This window comes from Capra hircus, chromosome 19 (genome assembly GCF_001704415.2).
Source record: "Capra hircus breed San Clemente chromosome 19, ASM170441v1, whole genome shotgun sequence".
NCBI lineage: Eukaryota > Metazoa > Chordata > Mammalia > Artiodactyla > Bovidae > Capra > Capra hircus.
The window spans coordinates 60,965,994-60,984,867 of record NC_030826.1 but is presented as its reverse complement, the minus strand read 5'-3'; the positions used below and the strand labels follow the sequence as shown (position 1 = coordinate 60,984,867).

Here is an 18,874-nt window from a genome sequence, read left to right as displayed (position 1 = left end):
GGGTGGTGGTGGCGGGGTAGGCCTGTTTAGAGATTATTTCTGCGCAAAGGTCCTGCCTTGCTGAGGGGAGTGCCCCCCAGCAGGGGAAATTCCCTAGAGGGCAGTGAACACGGTGTGTCAGCCATCCGACAAAGTGAAGAAAGGGGACCTTTTGGATTTAAGACGCTTCAACGATATTTGGAAGCGTGAACACACAATCGAACCACTGAATCAAACCTAAGCCATTTTTGTTTACAAGGGGATTGGAGCAGGGCAAGTGGGGGAGGATCCCAAGAGCATTTAAGTAGAGGATTTTCACAACATTAGTTTTGATGAACACAGGTGTTTGTGACAGAAGTGAATTCAGAGAATCCCCAGAGCCAAAAGCGTCACCAGAACAGGAACCTGGAGATCAGACAAGAGAGACATCTTTTTAAAGAAAAAAGCTGGCTGATTCTTTGTTACAAGTGAGCCTGTTAAGTGGGTTTCTTATAAAAGCATAAGAGAAACTTTAGATTAGGCTAAAATGGACCTGACCCTAATCTGAGCAGAAGAGCAGAGGTTTTTTAAAAAAAGAAACAAGCAAACATCGAGAGCGGGAACCAAGGTCCTGCCGGGCTTGGGCTTTGCCGGGGACTCGACCAGCGCTGGTCCTCGTCACCTGCCCCACGACCGTGGAAGGGACAGACTGAGGCCTGCGCCCTCTCCCTAGGCCCCCTGCAGCCTGCCTGCCTGGACAGGGCCCCCCAGCCTTAGAAGAGACTACCCACACCTTCCCAGTTTTGCTCTGAGAACTCCAGTGCTCCATGTTATGTGGGGAATTTGCAATCAAAATGCAATTTCCATAACAGCTAGCCTAAGCAGGCAGAAGGTGTTCTGGCCTCAAGGAAATGGGGAGGGCAGACAGTGAGATTGGTGGCCTGTCTGGTGGATGCCCTCCCAGAGGGGCCCTTAGCAGGGAAGACGCTAAGTCTGAACGGGGGCCTGAGCAATGAACCAGAGCAAAGAGTTACGATCTTACAAATGCAGCCGGTAACTGCTGAAGGGCTCTGAGCACATGGGTTAAAAAAGAAAAAAAAAAAGCAGTGTTAATCAACACCACGACGAGACGCCACTTCACACCCACTAGGACGCCTCTAATCAGAAAGACAGGCAATTGGAGCCCTTGGGAACGTAACGCTGCTGGGAACGTAGCGTCGCACAGAGTGGGGCTTTGGGAAACAGCTTGGCGGTTCCTCAAGAGGTTAACATAGAATGATTATATAACCCCCAGCTTCCACTCAAGAGAAATGAAGATGTACAGCCTCATAGAAACTTACACACGGATGTTCGCAGCAACGTGATTCGTCATAGTCAAAGTGGGGAAGCAGTCCCAGTGTCTATCAACGCATGAACAGACAGACAGAACCTGGTATCTTCTTCCAATAAAATAGTGTCAGACAGCGGCAAGAAATGGGGCCCTGATTACACACAGCGTGGGTGAGCCCTGAAGATGCTGTGCTGAGTGCAGGAAGCCCGTTCGCAAAGACCAGATGCTGAACGGTTGCACTGAATTCCACTTACATGGAGTGTCCAGAAATAGATCAGTCTATGGAGACAGAAAGATGGTCAGGGGAGCCTAGGACAGGCCTCAGGGGGTGACGGCCGTACAGGTTCTGGAGGGGACTGATGAAAACGCTCCAAAGCTGACTGCAGCGATGGTTACAACTCTCGGCATGTGAAAGCTACTGAACTGCATGCTTTAAATGGGTGACTGATGTGGCATGTGAATGAGACCTCAGTGAAGCTGTTGGGAAGCTGTTCTCGGAGCGTCTGGCTGAGAGAGGCGGCAGCTGCGGGTCCAAGCCCTGGTCTGCTCCCCACCTTGTGACTCGGGCTATCTGTGCCCTTTCCAGGCTTGATTCCGACCCCTGAGATGAGTGAGTCAGGGGGTTGTGGGGATCCAGCCTTTTTTCTAGCTTTACTGTTTCAAGAACCCCAGTTCTCATTAACCTACTTCCTCCACTAAAAATATTCGAGGCCCATCTCCAGCAGGCATGGCTGGGAGGCCTCTGAGCAGAAAGACTTGGACAGACCCTTCAGAGTCTGTTTCCCTTTTTAACTGCGGTATAATTGACACAGAACATTACATGTTTCAGGAGTCCCACACGATGATCTGATATTTGTATATATTACCAAATCATCACCATGATAAGTCCAGTTAACATCCTTCACCACACACACACATTTTTTTTCTGCAATGAGAACTTTGATGGTCTACTCTCTTAGTAACTTTCAAACATGCGGTGCAGGATTCTTAACTATCGTTTCCACATTGAAGGGAACACCCCCACGATTTATTTATTTTTTAACTGGAAGTTAGTATCTCTTGACCCTGTTCACCAATTTCACATCCTCCTCTCCCAAGCCTCCGGCAGCCACCGACCTGCACCTGTGAGTCTATGTCTACGAGTCTGTCTATGAGCTTGTTTGTTTTGTTTGAAGAGTCTGTGCATAGGTGAGATCTTATGGTATTAGTCTTTTTCTGACTGAATTCACTTAGCATGATGCCCTCAAGGTCCATCATGTCATTACACTGGCAAGACCTCATTCTTTTTCATGGCTGGTTAGATTCCATTGTATCTATGCCCCACACCTCTTTATCCGCTCACCCACCAGTGGATGCTGAGGTGTTCCCACGTCTTGGCTGTTGTTATTAATGCTGCTATGAACGTACACCTGCAGCTATTCTTTTGAGTTAGTGTTTCCATTTTCTGTGGATAAATAACCAGATGTGGGATTACTTAGTCATAAGGTAGCTCTAGTTTTAGTTTTTAGAGGACTCTCCATACGCTTTTTCACAGTGGCTGCAGGAATTTCACTCCCGCCAACAGTGCCAGAGGGCTCCCTTTTATCTCCTTTTATCGCCCACACCTGTTATCTCGTCTTTTGGTAAGAGCCATTCTGATAGGTGTGAGGTGACCTTCAGAGTTTTGTATAAAAATGTGAGCTTCCCAGAAAGGAAAGAAGCTTGAACTTCTTCAGCTACCACGGAACTTTCTCTCACACCTCATGGAGAGGGAACGGACACTGGATTCTGACAAGGAGGGGCCAAGGATGGTGACGAGGGCAGGTGACCCTCGGTGACCACGAGCTGACCCGCCGCCTCTGGCCTGCACCTCAGCCAGCCCACCTGAACGCAGCCCAGGGGCCTGCACGCTGACCCCCACAGACTTCAGGAAGGTCCCTGGAAATGCTGAATGCGAGCCCCTTTGGTTGTGTGTGGTCCAGTTCTCAGAGACTGGATGTTGCTACAGGTTTAGGGATTCCTGTTCTGTCACAGGTACCCCCGAACCCTTCGGTAGGAAGGGAGACGTGCCTTTTCTTTGATATTATTTTATAAAATAAAAGGGATAGTATAAAAAATTTGTAGAGCCTAGAAATTATAAAGGAAGAGAAAAAAAGCACACATAATTCTACAACCCGGAGGCTTTCCACCATGCTCAATATTTGAGTATATTTTCTTTTGACCTTTCGAATATATAGATATATAATATATATATATAAAGCTGGGTTTTTATGCGGTTTGGGGACTCTAGGCTTGACACACATTGCCATAGATCATGGCCAGCTATAATTCCACCAGAATGGTCTGGCTGCAAGCCTTCTGCAGCTGGAGAAGAAATGCCTGCTTTTCCTTCGAGAGCCACTGGCATCCTCAGCTGGAATGAGAAGGAGGTCCTGTGATTCTAAGTCATTCTTAACTTGGTATTTACAGTTGTCGTTTTGTTTAGTTGCTAAGTCGTGTCCAACTCTTTGAGACTCCGTGGACTGTAGCCCACCAGGCTCCTCTGTCCGTGGGATTTCCCAGGCAAGAATACTGGAGTGGGTTGCCATTCCCTTCTCCAGGGGACCTTCCAGACTCAGAGCTCGAACCTGCGTCTCCTGCAATGGCAGAAGGATTCTTGACCGCTGAGCCACCAGGGAAGCCCCAGTATTTAGAGTATGATACGTCAAACTTCGAGCAAGTTAACAGTTGTTTATGAAGTGCAGCTGCCTCTGGGTTGATTAATGGGATATGCTTTCCAGCTTCTAAAAAGAGAAAGGAGAGAAGGCATCTCTGGACTCGCAGGTCTGTGCTCGGACTCCACCTGCGGTCTGTCTTCGAAAGAGCGCTCACTGGGGAGCACAGCCACCCTACCCAGTTACCCGCACTGCCATGGGGTGCAGACTGCTCCCCCAATATTCCCTGAAAGCCTGTGAGGCAGCCAACAGTGTCCGCACATTCGGCGGCCGGTGGATTTTTATGGAGATTTCCACCCTCAGCTGCTCAGGGCGTAGACTGCTGTGCTGCCAGGAAATTGGCTTGGACTCCGTGGGGCAGACCCTTTGGAGGAAGCGGCCGGCTGCTCTGACACAGGAGGGGCGGGCACCACACGGACGGACAAAAGGAAGGAAATTCACAGCCTCGGCGAGCAGGGCGGGAAGCGATGGTGGGACGCGAAATGTCCTGTACCCAAGTGCCCCAAATCAAAAGACACTCAGAGTCTGTGTGCCTGAGCCTGTTGGCCACGTGGTCCCATCTCCTTCCTGAACCCACGAAATTCATCAGATCCAGAGCCCCAGTTTCCACCTCACAGGTTTTCGTGCAGAAAATCAACAAGAGGCTGGGAATAGACAAAAGAGACTCATGGCCTCTGATCTTATGTTGCTGGTTTCTGCCGCCTCACAGGGTCTGCTGGGGGTTCCTGGTTGAGGCACAGTCTTGTCCTTGCAGGGGAGCTCTGACCATCCGGAGGCTGCTGTCCGGATGAGCCTCGGGGAGCCCTGCCCATAATATCTCCATGAAGGGCTTTTCAACTGAGGTGGGAACACAGCTGGCAAGAAGCCCCGGGGCATGAGACACGGGGCCCTTGTCTCAGGCGGGGGCTCACCTGTCGGGTTTGCGGGAATATCCAAGATGGTTTTCAGAAGCTTCATGTCCTTGATGTTGTGTATATAAATGGACTCCTCCAGGCAGACCAGCAGCCTCTGAAATCACACGGACCATCGGTTACTGGGGATGGAGAAGCACCCGGTTCTCTGAACTCACCCCTCTGTCCCGTGGGTCCTAACTTGATTCTGAGCCTAAATTCGCAGGAATTGTGGCCATCAGTTTGAATATTACGTTACGGACCTGTGCCCACGTTTCCGTCACCATCCAGTGGACAGAAGCGCAAAGGATTTGGGGAAATTTCATTTAGAAATTGAGATTTCTTTCTTTTCGTCTTGTACTTTGCATGTTCAGTCACTAAGTCGTGTCTGAGTCTTTGTGACCCCAAGGACTGTAGCCTGCCAGGCTCCTCTCTCCATGGGATTCTCCAGGCCAGAATACTGGAGTGCCAGCCTCCAGTGGATCTTTCTGACCCAGGGATCGAACTCATGTCTCCTGCACCGCAGGCAGGTTCTTTCCCATCTGGGAAGGGGCTTTCGGCCTGGGGGCTCCTGCCTCCAGCAGCCTCTGCTCCCCACTCCTGCAGCCTCGGCTTCCTCCAGACCACTGCTTCTTAGGCCCCGATGAGCACCAAGCGTCCCGAGGCAAAGCCTGGAGACACTGGTTCACGGGTGTTTAACACCGACCCTGGGAGTGAGGACCACAGCTCCCAGTCTGATCCGTTCATCCCGGGAACGACGCTTGGGAAGGAAGGACCTAATATTACTCTGAGAAGCAGCAGGCTCTCCTTCTGAGAAAGCCTGATGTTCTCTTCTTCCATTAAGACTTTCCCCGCTCACAACTTCTCAGGAGACTGCCACTCGAACCAAGCAGGAAAATAAGACTGAAACACCTCTCTCAGTTTTATCTGAGGCTCTGCGACCACAGTGCTGGATGCCCAGAGGTGGAAAAGCAGATTCTCCCAGGGTCTCCAACTTGACGGCATATATTAGCGTTCCTCTGTAAAACGGACATGCCCCGACCTACCCAGCGCTTTGCCATTTTCCCGTGCTTACTACGGCTTGACTAGCGTGTTCTATGCTCCATTACTAACCAGCGGGCTTCCCTGGTGGTTCTGATGGTAAAGAATCCACCTCCAGTGCAGGAGACTGGGGTTCAATCCCTGGGTTGGGAAAATCTCCTGGAGGAGGGCATGGCAACCCTCTCCAGTATTCTTGCCTGGGAAATCCCATGGACAGAGGAGCCTGGAGGGCTGCAGTCCATGGGGTCAAAAAAAGACTTGGACGTCACTTAGAGAGTCAGACAAGGCTGAGCGACTTTCACTTGTTAACCACACAGTCTCCGTGGAACCCGGGGCCGGCCTCCAGCTCAGCTCACTCCCTGTCGCCCTTGGCTCCCATCTACTTTCCTAGGTTCTAGAAGAAAAGCTCCTTTTATCCTAAACAACTAGGAAACGATTTATAGAGCCTGCTCTCAGAAGCATCGATCCAGTCACTCCCCGTCTGCACAACGAGGGTCGCTCGAAACAGAGGGTCAAAGAAGCGTGGATGTTTGCAAACCCAGATGCGTCGGGGTTGCTGTCTTTACTCCGCAGAACACGCTTCCTCTGTTAGGGGATCAAGAGCCACTAAAAATGAAGAATCACAATTACACAGTTTTCTTCCTTTTTACCCAGATTTAGAGGAAGATGGGGGTTTTCTTTCCTCTTAACTCCCTGTACAAACCTTCGACTTTCCCCCCGTTTTTCAGAAAGGAGCTGCACTGCCTGAGGACCCAATGAAACAGACAAGCTGCCCCCTTCTTTCACATCCTCCGGGGGGCGGGGCGGGACCCTGGCCTGGCAGGGAACAGGCTGAGGCTGCCCCCCTAAACCAAAAGTGATGTCCCAAACCTGAACGTTGTTCTCAAATTTATCAGTTTTTTATTGATTTTGGCTCTTGTTAGAAAAACTCTTCTCTATACACAGGTTAAAGAGGAATTTTATTTATGCTTTCCTTTTTAAAAAAATCTTTAAAATTTTTTTTTTAAATTTTGTAACCAGTGGACTTCCCTGGTGGCTCAGTGATAAAGAATCTGCCTGCAATGCAGATGACCCAGGGATTGAAAGATCCCCTGGAGAAGGGAATGGCAGCCCACTCCAGTGTCCTTGCCTGGAGAATCCCATGGACAGAGGAGCCTGGAGGGCTACAGTCCGTGGGGTCACAGAGAGTCAGCCATGACTGAGCAACTAACACTCACTTATAGTCGATTAAGAAACAATGTTGTGATAGCATCAGGTGGACAGCAAAGGGACTCAGCCACACACACACGTCCTTTGCCCCCCAGACTCCCCTCCCGTCCAGGCTGCCACGTGACACTGAGCAGAAGCCTCTGTGCTGGAGAGCAAGACCGTGTTTGCTATCCGTTTTAAATAGAGCCGTGTCTATAGGTCTATTCCGAGCTCCCTAACTATCCTCTCCCCAACCCTTCCCCCCACCTCCCCGGCAACCGTAAGCTCGTTCTCTAAGTCTGCGAGTCTGTTTCTGCCAAATCAGAACATTTTTAAGAAAAGCAAACCCTGAAGACTTTTCAGACGTTTCAGATCATCGCTCAGCAGAAGAAACATTAAGGGAGCGAGCCCTGCTTGGCCCGAGGTCCGCTTGGCTTGGCCACGACAGCGCGAAGTTCTAGGGCGGGGGGTGTTCTTTAGGAGGTGGGGGAGGGGAGCTCGGAAGTTAATGAGTGTTTTATTAAGGAGAGGCTGGCAGCAAAGTTTAACAGCCTCATTTGCTGATGAAAATATTGGAGAGTGAGCAAGTGAGACCTTATACAAATAAGCATCGTGGATACTATCTGAGGGTTCTGATCTTGAAAGGACATTTGCCTGAACAGTTTTAAGATTTATACCCTGGCTATCAGCATATGCCAAGATAAAATGCTCTGCGAAGAAATTTAATGTGCAACCAGTAGGTATCAGAGACAGCACCGGAGCCAAAAATTGTGCTTAAAAGCCTTCAAGTAAAAAAAACAACAACTTTCAAACTGCCTTTCTCTCCCTTGCCAGGAACCCGGGTTTATCTTTTTTATCTCCTGCTACTCCTCACTTAAAACCCTCATATTCTATTTCTCAGGCCATTTTCTGCCACCCTGGCCTTCAGGAGATAGTCAGTCAGAGCAGTGGATCAGCCCAAAGAAACCCTCACTTCCTTCTCACAAACATAAGACAGAACTTTGTCTCATTTGTTAAAAGAAAAAAAATTAAGCACTTAATAGTTGAGGTACAAAGGGGAAAGCGATATCCTTGGTGAGGGCAATGGCCTCCAGCATCCTGGGGCCATGGAAGCGAATAGACCGGTCGGCCTCATCACAAAAAACCTGATTTATTTGTTTTCGTGTTTAATGGGCTTCCCCAGTGGCTCAGTGGGAAAGAATCCACCTGCCAATATAGGAAACCCAGGAGACGTGGGTTCAGTCCCTGGGTGGGGACGATCTGGAGGAGGAAATGGCAACCCACTGTGGTACTCTTGCCTGGAAAATTTCACGGAGAGAGGAGCCCGGCGGGCTGCAATCCATGGGGTCGCAGAGTCAGACATGCTAGCCAGCTAACAGACAGGTCTGCCTAGCCATCTAAAGCACTGGCTTGTTTGTTTATGTATCTATTAGGCGGCTGGAGACAGACAGTCACTGAGCATCTCCCTACCGAGCACTGTCCTTTTTGCCAGGCCTTACGACAGTTGGCAGAATGGGGACAGGCACTGCCCTCGTAGGATTTACTTATTTATTTTTAATTTTTTTGGGGGGGTGTGTTTCCTGCAGCATGTCAGATCCTTGTTCCCCTGCTAGGTATTGAACCCGTGCCCCTGGAGTTGGAACTGTAGAGTCCTAATCACTGGATCACCAGGGAAGTCCCCCTTATAAGATTTAAAATCTAATAATTCAAGGGAAACTTGACTAGTACCCCAAATGCTTATTTAACAGGAACTTGTAATTTGTAAAAGAATGTGCCTTGCACATTTGAGATAGCACTAAGGCTTTGTCTTTTCCAGCAAAGAAAGTGGGAGTGTTGGTGGTTCAGTCGTGTCCGACTCTCTGCAACCCCACGGACTACAGCCCCCCCCAGGCTCCTCTGTCCATGGGATTCTCCAGGCGAAAACACTGGAGTGGGTTGCCATCCCCTCCTCCAGGGGATCTTCCTGACTCAGGGATTGGACCCAGGTCTCCTGGACTGCAGGCAAATTCTTTACCGTCTGAGCCACCAGGAAAGCCCCTAACAAAGAAAACACCACCAGAAACATCTTCAAGGCGCCCTCCTGCCCTGGACTCGATTCCTGGCCCTCAGGAAAGGCCTTGCTCACGGCAAGGCTTCAGCACTCACCTGGAAGGGCCACACTTTCTCTGAAAGAACTTACTCTGGGAGGCATGGCCACCAGCCTGCAAGGACTGCCCCCATCTGGGCCCCAAAGCGGACAGGTGTCCCTCTGGTTTAAGGCCCCTGCAGGGGCTCACGAGATGGTTTCTGAGCCCAGCCTGTTCCGGGGGGGGGGGGGGGGGGGGGTGGGGACAGCGTTCACCCGGCCCGGCCAACGTTCAAGAAAGTGCAGCAGGCGGGAGGGCTGGGGAGGTCCGGCCACCGGGAGGAGCTCGTGGAGCAGACTCAGCCCGGGGCTGGGACTTAAACCCCGCAGAGCAGGTGCCTGCGGTCACGGTCACGCTCAAGCCCCTCCTCGGTTTTGGCGACCCGAGGGTGCCCGCCCCACCCCCGGAGCCCCCGCCCACCTGCCGGTTCAGCCTGATGGACAGGATGTTGCCGGAGTAGCTGTAGTTGCAGATCTCTGTGCCCTTCTTGAAGTGGTACACGTTCATCTGGCGCGGCTTCGTGTGGCTCACCACCACCACCAGGCTGCTGGAGAAGAGGCGCTCCACGATGTACACGTCGGGGGTGTCATCTGCAGGGCGGGGGGGGGGGGCGCAGACGTCAGCCCGCTGTCCACGGAGGGGGCGAGGGGAGGGCGGGGGGCGCAGACGTCAGGCCCCTGTTTGGGGGGGCGGGGGACACAGACGTCAGGCCCTGACCGGGGTGGGGGGAGGCAGGGGTAGAGGTGGGGGGGCGGCGCAGAGGTCGGAGCCCTGCCCTGGGCACCCTCCTGCCCACTGCTGGCCTCCTCGGGGCTCGCCTTCCTCAGCACCCACTTGCAATGACTTCCTTCTCTTGCACCCACAGTGAAGCTCTAGCCATTTCCCGAGTCCCCACACCCTTTAGGCGGTGGACAGGCAAGTGTTGTCCACCTGTGATCCGAGCACAAAGCTGCTCTCCCAGCCCCCCTGAGGCTGCAGCACTGGAGCCCCCTCCTCTCCAACCCTCCCTGCCCGGGGCCCTGCTGGCTCTGTAGAGCACATCTGGGAGGTTTGTCTTTGGTGGTTAGTCCCTCAGTCGTGTCTGACTCTTTGCGACCCAGTGGACTGTAGCCCGCCAGGCTCCTCTGTCTGTGGGATTCTCCAGGCAAGAATCCTGGAGCGGGTTTCCATTCCACCCTGGAGCTGGGATCCTCTCCAGAGGATCTTCCCCACCCAAGGGTCGAACCTGTGTCTCCAGCATTGGCAGGTGGGTTCTTTACCATTGCCACCAGGGAGGCCCCATCTGGGAGGGTTAGACCGTCTCAGTCTGTTCTCTCTTTTTTAGAAACTGTTTTAAATTTGGGTTTTACTTGGCCGCAGGAGGTCTTAGCCTGGGCTTGTGGGAATCTTAGTTCCCTGACCCGAATCCTCTGCATTAGAAGGTGGATTCTTAACCACTGGACCATCAGGGAAGTCCCTCTTTTTTAAACAACAGGTACGTTTGGCGTATTTATTTATTTTTTGGCCATGGGCCGTGTGGGATCTTAGCTCCCCCGCCAGGCATTGAACCCGAAGCTCCTGCATTGTGACTGGGTGTCCTAACCACTGAGTCACCGGGGAATTCCCTCACGCTACTCTTTCTCCTTGAGCGGTTTCCAAGGAGTGACAGCTCTGTTGGAAGTCTTTGCTTCCAGAATTCTTCAGGTCCCCGTTGCTAAGAGCTACAGGTACCTTAACAACGGGGGCAGGAGCAGTGAGCTCTGTGCCCACTCCCCGGCCTGCTGTGGCCCGACTCTCTCTGAGTCCCTTTCTTGTTGAGAATAGCCTGGACGTCTGTGTTGCGACCAGCACAGTCCTGCACCCAGGAGCGAGGCAAACCACTAACAGGAAGCCTCCTGAGCACCGTGGGGGGCCTCTGTGTCTTCCTGGGAACACTCTTTGCACACAGGCCTCTCCTGGGCTCCATCAAGCCCCACGGGGACAACGCAGGGCAGATACAGAGCATGGTCTTCCCCACAAGTTATAATAATGACAATAACATCTTACGAATAAACTAGGAGCCCAAGACATCATGTGCCAAGCTGCTTCCTTTCCAGGAAATCCAGAGTGATGGATTTCATCACTATGATGCTGGCAAAAATGGTGACTTTCCCCGAGACAACAAGAGAGTCACGTTTCTAAGCTGGACTTGTTTTTAATATTCGCTGGAAGTACCTCAATGTTTTTGATATGTACTCTGTGATTGGGGCAGTATTGCTTTATTAAAACCAAGAAGTGACTTCCAGGACTGAATTAATGTGACCAATATTCTATAGTGCCAACGAAAGGGCAGAAAAAAACAAAAACCTTCAGTCATTTTTTGCTTTGACAGTTGTAAAAACTGATGACTATGCATGTAAGTATACAAAAGTGTCGACAACACAGTGTCAAAGGCTTTCTTAATGTAAAAAGAAAAATGTTGCCTAAGCTAAAGAGTCGGACACGACTAAGCGACTGAACTGAACTGAAGCTATAGTCAAATCTCACTGGTGCTTTATGGTGGTTTTTTTCCTAAGCAAGTGGAAGCAGTGATTTATGTTTAAACCTGAAAAAATGCTGACTCTGTAGGTGTGACAGCTCGTGGGGTTGGAGGGGAACAGAGAGCTCAGGAGCCCGGCTGGGAGTCCCGCACGAGGACGTGATGCTCCGAGAGCCACACACACACTTACTGCTTCCGTGGACATGGTCCAGCTGCTCCACGGAGCTCAGGGAGAACAGCTTGTAACCGGCCTTGGTTCCGATGGCGAGGGACCTGTGAAGACACAGATGGCTCAGGAGTGACCGAGGTGCCGGGTCCAACGGATATGCCCGCGGACAGACACAGCCGTCCCTCGGGGCTCCCAGGGGGATAGGGAAACACAGTCTTGTGCGTGTGTGGTGTGTGCGTACGTGTGTGTGCTTGTGGCTCAGCTGGTAAAGAGTCTGCCTGTGATGCAGTAGACCTGGGTTTGATCTCTGCGTTGCGAAGATCCCCTGGGAAAGGGGAAGGCTGCCCACTCCAGTGTTCTGGAGAATTCCATGGACTAGCCTATGGGGTCGCAGAGAGTCGGACATGACCGAGTGACTTTCACTGACTTACTTAGTCGCTAAGTCGTCTCCAACTCCTTATGACCCCACGGACTGTAGCAGCCAGGCTCCTCTGTCCATGGGATTCTCCAGGCAAGAACACTGGAGTGGGCTGCCATGCCTTCCCAAGGGGATCTTCCCGACCCAGGGATCAAACCCAGGTCTCCCGCATTGCAGGTGGATTCTTTAGTGCTGAGCCAGTCCTACCTGGACCTAAAAATGAGCCCAACTCTCTCATTTAAAACAACTATATGAAAAGGCGAGCTTCGCTCTTCACAGGGGGGCACAGACTAAAATAAGCCGCTCACTGCTACAGGCCTGGATGCCCGAGGCTCTGGTTTCACTAGCCTGAGAAAGAGAAGGCCACATGATTTTCATGGGAAGTTTCTTTTCCCTTCCCAAACATTCATTCTTCCCTGGGATGACAGTAGACTGTTAGGCGGCAAGGTGGCCCCTTCTGCTGAGGGGCTAGCCTAGGGGAGGAGGGAGGTCAGAGGTTCGCCTCAGGCAGCAGTGGGCTCAGAGCTGGAGCTTGGCTCCCAGGACCGCTGCGCCTTATGGCCACAAGCAGCACCTGGAAGCGCTGGCCAGCAGCACCTTAAACCTTCAAAACATACCTACTCTGTAGCCAGCGCTGTTTTTAAAGCTTCTTCCTATAAAGATTTTTTAGGGAATGGCAACCGACCCCAGTTATTCTTGCCTGGAGAGTTCCATGGACAGAGGAGCCTGGCAGGCTACAGTCCATGGGGTCGCAGAGTCGGACGTGACTCAGTGACTACACTTTCACTTTCTTTCATGTGTGCATTTAGTTGCAAACTGAGGTTTCTGAAGTTTTCAAGTAAGGGGAGGAAAGTTGTAATTAAAGAGTCTTAAAATAGTAATCAAAAGATCTGGCAACTTAAAATCACTTTCAAACATATGCTCTGCTCCAGAAGAATTTTAAATATGGGAAATGGCACTGTGATCACTATTGTGCTTTTTTTAAAATTTATTTCGCTGCACCAGGTCTTGGTGGCTTGGCGGATCTTTAGTTGCAGCGTGTGGGATCTAGGTCCCTGACCAGGGATTGAACTGAGCCCCCTGCATTGCAAGCACTGAGTCTTAGCTGCTGGACCACCAGGCAAATCCCCCTACTGTATTTTAAACGGTTAATCAATGGTCACAGAAAACTCTGACTCAAGGAATTCAGATTAAAACTTTATTTTATTCATAAGACCTTTTTGCAGGGAAAAAAATATATTTTTCTCATCACTTCTCATGAAAATGGGATTTGGGACAAATACATATCACAAATGAAATGAGAAAAAATATACCCAAATTGTCTAGCACAGGGCCAAGCATGAAGTATGAGTGAAGCAGACTAGTAAAGCTTAATTGTCATTACTCCCTTATCTTGACATACTGGACCCCAAATTCGGCCTATACTTACAGCTTACACTCCTAAATGTATTCGGTAAGGGGTGTGACTTATTTTAAAATCCAATGTCATACCCTCTAAGGCTCAAAGCAACTGACTGTGACAAAAAGTTTTATTTATAGGTGAGACAGAGCTGTCCAGCAGAGCCTTCATCCAAGAAAACGGAACTGACCGTAGAGACGAAGGAAATTAACTTCCCGAGCACCCTAGGGTTTTGAAAATAACATGCTTTTCCAACTGCTATAGAGAGCTGGGACTCACCTAGAGTAAAAATTAACACCCTTAAAAACAGCTAATAAAGAGTGCTGCAAAGCCGAATTGAGAACACTTCCTGCTAAGAAGCGAAATAACTCTCCTCCTTAACCCACTCTCCTCCTGAAGCTGAGCTCAATTGGGAAGGCAAACACCCAGGCGTTTCAACAGCCACCCTCTCTTGCAAAATGTTTCTTACAAAACATCAGAATGGTATCTAGACTATCATTTTTGTAAACTGTTGGTCTCAAACCATGAGGAAACAATTCAGTGAGTCATAAGTGGCTTAAAAGGAAAAAAGAAAAGAAAAGAAAAGAAATACAAATTCCAGAAGGTAGCCCACAAAGGAAGGGTAAATACCTGTGAATTGCTTTTCAGTGATATTATATATATAATATTGGAGAAGGAAATGGCAACCCACTCCAGTATTCTTGCCCGGGCAATCCCATGGACCGAGGAGCCTGGTGGGTCCATGGGGTCAAAAAGGGTCAGGGGACACCACTGAGCGACTAAAAAACAATGTATATTATAAATATATCTGTGTGTGCATATAGATAGATAGATACATATTGGGTAATGTTGTAACCTGTATTTCTTTTTGTGGGCTGTGGTCAAGGAAAGCTTGAAAGTCACTCATGGAACCAAACTGTCTGGCCACCAGCTTACATGGTTACACATACAGTTTTTTTTGAACAAAGGCATATTGTTTGGCAAGGGGTGTTTTTAAAGAGAAGACAAAGGGCATGGAAGGCCAGGGTTGCTTATGGCACATGACGGCCTTAATGACATCGCTGAATGTTCAGTATTAGCACAGTCCGGGCACAGATGGCCAGCACACCTGCCTGAAGGCGAGTCCACGAAGCAGCCCCACAGAAACTGGAACAGCAGGAAATGGGGGGCTAGGACCGGCCATCGCTGCCTGATGCTGTGTGGCACATTCCAAAGAGGTTATTCCATATGGTCCCCGGGACGTCTAACAATCCCACGAAAGGAGGAAAGGGAGCAGCCTTCTGCTTCTAAGGGACTGGCTCCTCCAGATGTCTCAAACACAGTCCAGCAACCCCTGGCTCACTGGCCAAAGTCCGAATGTGAACATCAAGGCGAGACACTCAAAATCCACTCAAGAAGCAAGAGGGCAGCCTGGGCTGGGGACAGCGTTCCTGGACTCCCAGGAGGAGTTCCGTCTGGCCGAGTGGGCTTCCTGAAGACGCACTGGGGGCAATGGGAAGGTTCCTGATAACCCGGCCGGCAGGCAGGCGCCCAGGCTGGGCTGGGCTGGGATCAGGCTGGACTGGCTTCGGGGATAGGTTGCCTCCTGGTCGTTGGCCCTGCCCAGATGCCACGTTGAGATGCTCAAGGACAAATGGGAAAGTTTTTCCTGAACTCCCATCTTCCTGGGCCCTAGCTATCTGTCTCGCCCGGGGTCAACTTGCAACTTCCCTGTCTGCTCCCCTCTCCTTTGTCTTGACCACCAACCCCTCCTGCCCAGACCCTCGCTTTGGTCACTCCCCGGCTCCCCAGCTTCCCCAAGCCTCCTTCTGCCCTCTCCCTGGGCTCTGTCCCCCCTTCTCCCGGCCGGCCCCTCCTGGCTCCCTGCCGGCAGGGGGACGGGGGCGCTCAGCCCCGAGCCGGAGGAGGGGCGGCCGGAGGACCCGCACCGGCCCAGGCCGCGCCGGCCGTCACGCCCAGGCCCCCGGGGCGCAGGCCTGCGCCCGCTGTCCAAGTCGCCGACTGCACGACAACCCTGATCGCGACTTTTCTCCCCCAGCTCCTGGCGGGGCAGGAGGCCCGGCTTACGTGCAGTCCTGGTTGAAGGAGAAGCAGCTGAGCGCCGCTTCCGTCCCGCCCGGGGCGCCTTCCGCGCCCTCGGCCTCCATCGGGGGCTCGACCCGGGAAGCCGCGGCTCCGATCGGGCGACAGCCACCTCAGCAGCCCGCTGGCGCCGGCCCCGCGGGCCGGTCTCCGGCCCGGCACCGCCCCTCCCCGCCAGGCCCCGCCCCGCCAGGCCTCGGCCGGGCCGCCTCATCCCGGCCCGGGCCTGCCAGGCCACGCCCCTTCCCCGCCCACCCGGGCGACCCTACCCCAGCCCGGGCCCACCCAGGCCCCGCCCCGGGCCCGCCAGGCCCCGCCTCCGCCCCGTCAGGCCCCACCTCCGCCCCGGCCTGGCAGGGCCGCCTCATCCCCGCCCGGCCAGCCAGGCCCCGCCCCGTCCCTCCAGGCCCCGCCCCGGCCCTCCGGCCGGACCAGCTGACTCAGCCATCGAGAGGGCGGGGTCCCACCGCCGGCCTCCATTGGTGAAGAGCCCACAGCGCGGCTCACAATTAGCCAACGGGCGACGGCGGTGGGCGGACCCACTCCGCTGGCGACCCGCCCCCAGCTCCGAAGCACGGCTTGCCATTGGGTGGAGGAGAGTGACGCAACGGCTGCAGGCCACGTGGTGGTGTTTTCATTGCGGGGGCGGCGGGGCGGAGCGAGGGAAGGGAGAGACCCGGCAGGTGGGCCCGGCCTGCGGGGTGAGTCCAGTACGCCGTCTGCGTCGCGGTCGCGGCGAAGCAGACGGGCCGGTGCGCCGGCCTCGCCCCACCCGACGCCCCGGCTATTAAACTGACAGTTTAGGGGCGCGCGTTGGACGCTAAGGCCCCACCCTCTTCTGGAGTCTTCGAGCTGCTTGGAAACTGTCTAGCAAGGGTGCTGAGGCCGGACAGATAAGGGGCTGTCTCATCCCTTGTCCCGCCGTTACAACTCTTACCGCAGGTTCAGAGCTATGTTAACAATGAACTTTATCTCGTTGAATTCTTATAAGTTTGTGAAGAAGGTATGATTATGCCCAGTTTAGAGAGACTGTAACAGAAGCAGAGAACTGCTACACAGTTCTGTCTGAAATAACACAGTAAATGGTAAAATGTGGAGTTGCCTGATTTCAAGACCCGTACACCAAACGACTCTGCTAGACACTATTTGGCAAAACCTGTCTGAACTGTAGCTGAAAAAAAAACCCGGAAGAAAATGTGTGTAGCATAGTATTTTTAATGAAAGGGATGGAGTTTTGTAGACAGCACAGTAAAAACTCAGGTAATTGGAGGTGAGTCCTGACGAAGGGTCCCTTTTCCCAACCTAAATACATGTTGCCATCGAATTACCAACACAGCTTATGAATCAGCAGGTCTGCTAGTTTTAGCTTCATATAATTACTGATCAATTTTTTAATTCAGGCTTTTCCAGTTTTGAGATGAAATGGTATTTTATTGTTGTCTTGCCACAGCATTCAAACTGGCATGGTTCAATTTTTCTATTATGTGGCAAAGCTATATATATATATATATATATATATAGTTTTTGAAACAGTGAACAAAGCGGCTTCTTCTCTTAAGCTTTTCTGGTTGACTTTTGGTTTTGTTTTTCTGAAATGCAAATGTAACAGTTTCTTCTTTCACTGCTATTATTCTTTCTCTCAGCTGATGTAAAAATAGCTCAGCTCATAGATGGCCAGATGTTGATTGCTCTTTAGTTGAATGTGAGGTGTTGTGTAAATTGTTGTAAGGGAGGCAGCTGCTGCTTGGATGGTTTAACTGAATCGTCCTTGTAACCTCTCAGCTCAGAGCTGATTTCCGGCTCACGTCCCAGCTCAGGCAAATGCTGCAGCCCTTTTTGTTCTATTTAGAAACCAAAAAATATGGCATGCTAGGTGTAAGGTTGTTGGGAGAATCACATAATGTGCCCAGGAGGTTTTTAAAGTCTCATTATTGCCAAGAATTTGGACTTGATGGAGTAGAGATGGGAGCTGGTGTTAGTTTTTGAGCAGGAGTGTTTCATGATAAAAGCAGTGTTTTACGCAGATAAACTGGGCCAGGGTGTGAAAAATAGATTAGAAAGGGGAAAAGCCTAGACTAAGGTGAAATTTTAGGAGTGAAAGAAGTGAGAAAGTGGGCTCTAGGATGGGGGCAAGGTTAGGACAAACCCAAGAGGTGTTTTTTCCTGTAATATATTTGACATAAAACATTGTCTAAATTTAAGGTTTACAACATATTGTAAGGTTTGCAACGTGTTGATTTCATACATTTATGTAACGTAATATGACTGCCATTGTAGATATAATTAGCCCCTCATCACGTCACACTAAGGGCTATTTGGAAGCAGTGCTATCCAATAGAAAGAAATGAGAGCCACAGGTGTGAACCCCAAATGTAATTTAAAATTTTAGAGACATATGCCTTTAAAATTTTTTGAAACCCCACCTTGTTAAAAAGGGTAAAGAAAAATGGGCAAGTTAGTTTTAATAATATTTAACCCTTTAAATGTTATTAAATTTAACCCAGTATGTCAAAAAGATCATTTTAGTAAGTAACCCACGTAAAATTGTTGATCAGTCAGTTAAATTATTGATCAGTCAGTTTAGATTGTCGTTTTTTAGCATAAATATTTAAAATCCCATGTTTCTGGGACCTCCCAGGTGGTCTGGCGGCTAAGACTCTGAGATCCCAGGGCAGGGTGCCCAGGTTTGTTCCCTGGTTGGGGAACTAGATCTCAACTAAGATCCAGCGCAGCCAAATATATAAATTAATAAATATTAAAAATAAACTAGCAATTTAAAAAAAAATCCTGTGTGTCCTTTTCACTTCCTGCATATCTCAGTTCACAGTAGCTACGTTTTAGGTGCTGTCTCATTGTCCAGGGGACTTTTGAGAGCCTAAGCTTCAGGGCCCAATGGCTGATGGGGACGTGGGGGTAGTTGGGAAGAAGAGGGAAGATTTAAAGCCATTTCCGTGGGAACCCACTCCAGTATTCTTGCCTGGAGGATCCCATGGGCGGAGGAGCCTGGTGGGCTACAGTCCATGGGGTTGCAAGAGTAGGACACGACTGAGCGACTAAACCACCAACCTCCGCCGTGGTCAGGA

At 51.0% G+C, this 18,874-nt stretch overlaps 1 protein-coding gene across 1 annotated transcript in view; it reads right to left on the bottom strand.

Moving 5' to 3' along the window:
- WIPI1 (WD repeat domain, phosphoinositide interacting 1) overlaps positions 1 to 15,957 on the bottom strand; it is a 28,546-nt gene extending 12,589 nt beyond the window's left edge. Inside the window, exons 1-4 of the mRNA XM_018063942.1 lie at positions 15,777 to 15,957; positions 11,914 to 11,996; positions 9,647 to 9,816; positions 4,893 to 4,989 (exon numbers count right to left, since the gene is read on the bottom strand). Of these exons, the coding sequence (XP_017919431.1) occupies positions 4,893 to 4,989; positions 9,647 to 9,816; positions 11,914 to 11,996; positions 15,777 to 15,856 (430 nt within the window). The 5' untranslated portion in view covers positions 15,857 to 15,957. The remainder of the gene's footprint in view (positions 1 to 4,892; positions 4,990 to 9,646; positions 9,817 to 11,913; positions 11,997 to 15,776) is intronic.